General features: G+C 37.6%; 1 protein-coding gene across 1 annotated transcript; it reads left to right on the top strand.

Annotated features, from left to right (window-relative positions):
• Positions 1–4,948: 4,948 nt before the first annotated feature.
• Positions 4,949–6,471, top strand: LOC149546465 (anthocyanidin-3-O-glucoside rhamnosyltransferase-like). The gene is made up of 2 exons (XM_089794585.1): positions 4,949–5,852; positions 6,005–6,471. The coding sequence occupies exons 1-2, from the start codon at positions 4,949–4,951 to the stop codon at positions 6,469–6,471; spliced, it is 1,371 nt and encodes a 456-aa protein (XP_089650711.1).
• Positions 6,472–6,699: the final 228 nt, after the last annotated feature.

Genomic DNA, 6,699 nt, shown 5'->3' on the forward strand with positions numbered 1-6,699 from the left:
ACTGTAGAGGATGAAATATCAACCTCTAAATTCTCTAGTTGTATTTCCTATTGCACATATTACTCCATACTTTATGAATCTTCACTACTTGAGCCTACATTTGTACTAGTAATTGTACTTGAGCTTTGTTGCACTTGACTTGGCTTTGAAGCTTCTACTAGCTGCTCACTCTGATCATTTACAAGAAAATCTCTAGATCTCCTAAATGCCTTGTCCTCCATGAGCTTGACATAACATTTGACAATAATTCTTTTAGTCCCTAGAATGAAAATCCTATACGCCTTTGAGGTCTCACTGTACCTAACAAAGTACCACCTCTCTGTAGTCTGATCTAACTTCATATCTGTATCTCTAAGAATATGACAATATGCCAAACTCCCGAATATCCTAAAGTGACCAACATCTAACTTCTTCCCTATGAAAGCCTCCTCTGGTATCATCTTCCCTAGCAACTTGTGTGGAACTCTATTCTGAATGTAGACTATTGTACTACACGCCTCTGCCCATAAGTAATGGGGCATGTCTTGGTCATGTAGCATAGCCCTTATTGCCTCCGATATAAAATGTTTCTTCCTCTCAGCAACTCCATTCTGTTGTGGATTGTAAGGAATAGTCCATTCTCTCTTGATTCCTTCTCTGGTACATAACTCTTGGAAGACACTCCCTTTGTACTCGCCTCTATTGTTTGACTGAAGAACCTTTATCTTTTCTCCTATCGAATTCTCCACAGTAGGCTTGAACTCTTGGAATTGACTGAAAACCTCATCCTTGGTCTTCAAGAAGTATATCTTGGTCTTCTTAGAGAAATCATTAATAAAAGTAACATAATACTCATATCCTCTAAGAGATTTTGTCGACATCGATCCAAAAAAATCTAAATGTACTAGATCAAGAACACCCTTAGATCTGGTGTCACTCCTTGGAAAATATGCTTTTGCAAACTTCCCCAACACACATCCCTTACATACATCATCATGCTCTATGCTCACCTCTGGCACACCTGTCACCATCTCACGAAGCAATTTAAGTGCTCCATGATGAATATGGCCCATCCTCCTATGCCATAGCTCTCCAAGATCTCTAGGATTACTGTTGCTCATAAGTTCCTTAAGACTATCAAACTGCAACCTATAAAGGTGACCATTCCTAACTCCAATAGTTATGTGTGATTTTCAATCGTTGTGCTTAATCAACACATTTGTTCCTCTAAAGAGTACAATATACCCTCTATCCTAAAGAACAGATACAAAAATCAAATTCATACCTAAGCCTAGCACATGCAACTCATCATGAAGTGGAATTATCTTTCCATTCTCCCTCTAAAATTGAATAGTCCCTTTCCCAAGTAGGTTGAGTTTGGACAAGTTTCCCATAGAAATCGGGATGTTGGTGTCCCCCTCCTTGTAACAAGAAAGGTACTCTCTAACTCCTATCATATGGAATGATGCCCCACTATCTATATACCAAACACACTATGAGGTTGAGCAAACCATTCAAGCTATGAGTGCAAGCTCATCTTCCATTCTACTAGAGAGTTCTTCTACACTCATTGAAGTTGCCACCTACTTCTTACCCTTCTTCCTCTCTAAGAAATCACTAACATAGTGGCCAAACTCATGACATCCAAAGAACTTGACCTTAGAAAGGTCCTTATTCTTCTTCTCACTTTGTGAATTTGATCCTCTACTAGATCCCTTTTATGCTTTCCCTTTACCCACTAGGGCAATATTGTCCTATTCCACCTCACTTTTCTGACTCTTATTGGCCCCATTGAAAAGACTTAGTCTAAACTCCTCCTAAGTGAAATTAGTCCATAGTCGATCCCAACTCGGAAAACTATCTCATCCACTGATAACTTGAACAAAGACACTCCATTTTTTAGTAAACCGATTTAGCACTATTCTCACTAGCTCATCATCACTAGGACTGTCTCCAATAGCTACTAACTCATCCTTCACAAGTCTAAGCCCAATGAGGTAACTTGTAACATCTTCTCACTAGTTCATCTGGGTATTCTTTAGCTTCTCTCTGAGAATCATCTTCCTATTGGTGGTAGCATTTTGGTACAGATTCAAAATGGCTTCCCACATTTTCTTTGGTATATCTAGCTCTATGATATGTGGAACAATATGATCCTTGACACCATCAAGGATAATCCTCCTCGCCTTGGCATTGTTCTTCTTATGTGTTGCAAGCTATGTTGCATCTGTTGGTACAGGTACAACATTGGTAGCATGATCCTTGATACCATTCTCTTCCAACAATAAAGAAATTTTGGCCTTCCAATCACCAAAATTTAAGGCACCATCCAATCTGTCTTGATCTCTCAAACTAGCTAAAGTCATCTCAAGGGATTAAAGCAATAATGAATCTAAAGAGATCAAAATTTCTTTCCTAGGGTAAAACTCTTCTACCCTCAACAATGCTCTGATACCATGTGAAAAATTAACACTATTGCAGTCACTGATTATTAATCTCCTACCGTAAATGATTATTAAACTACTAAAAAAAAATTCCCAACTCATATTGAAAAATAACAAAACTACAACTTCACAAATACAGAATGAAACTCACAACACATTGAACACAATATTTTTGGGCAAATTGTCCCTGGAAAAACCTCTAAGGGAAAACCAATTCTATAGATGAGAAATTATATTAAACTTTATCAAATTAAGAGATACAAAATTCCTTGCCTCTCACTGGCAGAACTCTGACAACCTACTAATTTCTCCCTATGATATTCCCCACTACTATCCCCATGCTAACATTGTGCCCTTGCTAACACTACAAGACAATTTGATATCACTGCAAAATGCTTCTATCAAATATTGTCTTTCCAAATGACCCAATGATACCTTTTTATACTACTCTATTTGTAAAACCAACAGCCTAGATTAAATCAAACCAACAACTAAGATTAAGACAACTCAACAGCCAATAATAGAATTGGTTGTAAGGTGGCCAAAAGGGAATAACTAAAATTAGTAAATAATTATCCTTGCAACAACCATTTAATAATTCTTGGCAAGTGGACAAATAGCTGTCCAAACTACCCATAACTAATGCTATTATACATAGATAAGGATGAATAGTTGTCCAAGCTACCATAAATACTATTGCTATTTCCAGGTTAGAAATAACACCTGTCCAACTAGCAATAATTAACACAAATATATCTATTACATGTCTAATATTACATAATAAGTTTTTTCATATACTATAGTACATAGGATCCAACAACATCAAAGATGATTAATAATCTCAATTCCAATTAATACAATATTTTTTTATATAAGAAATCAAACATAATATATATCTATTATAATATAATTAAAACAGTAGTCAACATAGTAATATGATTACATAAAGATATAGTACAATACAAATATTATATATTATAGTATAGAAAGTAATTTGATAATGTTATAGAGTTTAATACATAGTAGCTTTGTTCAAAGTTGCGTGCGGCCAATATGCTTTGTTGGTAGGGACTACTCTATATCTCTTTGTGTGTGAATAGTAATCCTTAATTCTTCTCTGCTAATTTCTTATGGATCTGTTTGAAACAAATATAACGCCAACAACTTTTAAATTGCATGATGGCTTACACTCTTGCTAACATGGAGTTGTTTACACTACCATAAAAATATATTTGAATCTTGAGGAATAAAATGATCTTTGACTCAGAAAATAATCAAAATCGTCAGACGTACCTTTTTGATAGCTACAATGTCACCTCTTTGTTTTGGCCTTTCTAATTTAACACATTAACAAAGATTAATAATACATTACTTAATTAATAAGTTTATTACCATAGTCTAATATTTTTCTTCAAATTATCCACAAAAGTTTAGCTGCTAAGCTCCATACAAAATAATGTTAGAAAAAGAATAGATTAGGATAGTTTAATGCAACGTTTCTTTTGCTCTTCTTTTTGGTTTAACAACAATAGAATGTAGATCGTGAAGATTCAACTATTAGAAGTATCTAAAAATAATGTTGTATTTTGAGGATATTTAGAATCATCTTAAAGTGTATTTTGTCTAGAATTTAGTTCTTTCAAATGTGTACTATAGAAATACATTACATAATTTATATCAATATAATATAAATATCGATAATAATTTGATGTAATAATCAATCTATATCATATAGACCATGTGTGGTTGACACAAAGTAAGCTATCTACCATTCACACAAAATAAGCTATCTGTCATTTACATTAAAAATAAGGTTTCTATATTATGATATCTACCATATGTCACATAAAGCACATGTCATTGACATAAATGTTCTTATTGGATAAGCTCTCTACCATTTATATCATATAGATCATGTGTCATTCACATCAAATAAGCTATTTGTCGTTCCAATAAAATAACCTATCTGCCATTCACATTAAAAGAAAGCCATCTACATTAAGCTATCTACTCCTCAGTCCCAAGTCAAACATGCACAACAATACCTTTTAGACCAGTGAGTCATGATCTAAAGACAACACAAAAAGAATATTGGAAATAATATTTCTTTGGTTGACTTGCCAATCCACATCACTTTCTTACTAATAGACTAATCTCCCACAAAAAAGTACAAAGACAAAACAAAGGAAAACTTTTTTTTTTTTCCATATTCAATAGAACATAGTGATTTTTTTTCAAGTTTTTTGTTGTTTTTGACTACAAACTATGCAGATCATGAAAATCAAATGTTGAAATTTAAAAAAAAATCTATGATGTTTTCAATCTTTTCAAAATTGGTCAACTCTAGAATAGCCGCGTCCATTTTCTTATCAGTCAGTCTTCGCAGACTAGAACCATTAAAAACAAAAGTAAATGGTGGTAAAGTCTAAAGTGCCGCCTATAAAAATGTATATCCGGGATAGGGGGATTGGGAAGCGATTGGTAAGTGCAAAGTCCAGATAGCTTGGAGCTTGGAGTTGCGGGGGATGGCGGATCAATTGCAGCTGCACGTGGTGATGTTTCCTTGGGTTGCGCAAGGACACATAACGCCCTTCCTAGAGCTCGCCAAGGACCTTGTTACTCACGGTCTCAGAATTTCCTTCGTCTCCGCTCCCGTCAATATTGCGAAGATAAAGAAGCAGAGATTGGCAGGGATCGAGCTGGTGGAGATACCGTTGCCATCTGTGGACGGGCTGCCACCGGGCATCGAGTCCACGGCAGCTTTATCCGAGATAGGAAGAGAGGATTTGATGCCGCTACTCTTTCAAGCCGTCGATCTATGGGAGCAACCCTTCGGAGAGCTACTTAAACTGCTTTCCCCGGATTTTGTCATAAATGATGCGCTGCTGTGCAGGAATACCGGCGTTGCTGAGAGAATAGGGGTTCCCACAATAACTCTGATGGTGGCGAGCACGGCGTCCATGAGTTTCACAATAGGCCAGTTCAACAGCGGACTGCCGGAGATCCCCACGGCAGACGATCTGATTCTGCCCCCGTTGGGCTTCCCCTCTTCGGTTCTCCGCGAGCGACTCTTTGAAGCGCACCATGCGCGGCTCTTCTACGAAAACAAGTTAAATGGGCTCACCATTATGGACCGCATTTCCATGTGCGTGCATGGAAGTTGGGCCAGGATTGGCAAAACTTGCCTGGAGTTGGAAGCCAAATTTTTGGACTATTGTCAGAGGAGCTCAGGGAAACTGGCGTTTCCGGTGGGAATTTTCATGCCCAGTCTTCCGCCGGTGCCCGTTGCAGATCCCTGCTTGGTCTGGCTGGATAAGCAGCAACCGCGGTCTGTGGTCTTCGTGTCCTTCGGCAGTGAATGCGTTCTCACCGCCGAACAGCTCACTGCTCTTCTGCTCGGCTTGGAGGAAAGTGGAGTCGCATTCCTCTGTTTTCTTCGCCGCACACCGGTGGGTTCACTTCAGTTTCAGCTCTAAATATCACAATTTAACGTTTCACATCTGAACATAAACTTTTAAATATTATTACTTATAAATTTGATTTATTCTTTGAAGCTTAACATTTTAGCGTGATATTAAAAGGTATTGTAATTGAATTGCAGCTAGACATTGAAAACCGCACTGTTACAGGAAGAGGACTAGTGGTTACAGAGTGGGCGCCTCAGTTGCATATTTTGAAGCACCCTTCGACAGGAGCTTTTCTTTCGCATTGTGGGTGGAATTCTGTGACAGAAGGCGTGAGGTTTGGATTGCCTTTCGTTGCTCTCCCAATGCAGTACGAGCAGGGATTGTCGGCCAGGCTGATCGTGGAGGAGTTGAAGCTGGGATTGGAGATGAGAAGAAATGAGGAAGATGGATCTTTCACCGAGGAGGACATTGCTACAGCTGTCCGACGTGTCATGGTAGACGAAGAAGGAAATGGGATCAGAGCGAATCCTGAGGAAATGAGTAGGGTCCTGACCAGCAATGATTGTCAAGTACGTCGAACAAACATCCGCAACTTTGTCTCTGCGCTCCAGTACAAAGCCTGCACCAACAAAACTATTTGATATTTATCTATCAGCTAACTCTTAAATGAATTAGCCCGCTGTTGAGCACTGTATCCTTTGTTAACAACGTCGAACTAAGCCTTCCAATGTTATTTTTAGTTATGTATCTGCTATATGTGATAAATGTTTATATTAATAAGCCCATTGTTGTTGATCATCTATTCATCTCTACTGATATTTATGTATCAGCTATATATGATTGAATCTTAAGTTAATGAGCACGGATTT

Source organism: Cupressus sempervirens, chromosome 7 (assembly GCF_028749045.1).
Source record: "Cupressus sempervirens isolate cs-2001-9-10 chromosome 7, ASM2874904v1, whole genome shotgun sequence".
Classification (NCBI taxonomy): domain Eukaryota; kingdom Viridiplantae; phylum Streptophyta; class Pinopsida; order Cupressales; family Cupressaceae; genus Cupressus; species Cupressus sempervirens.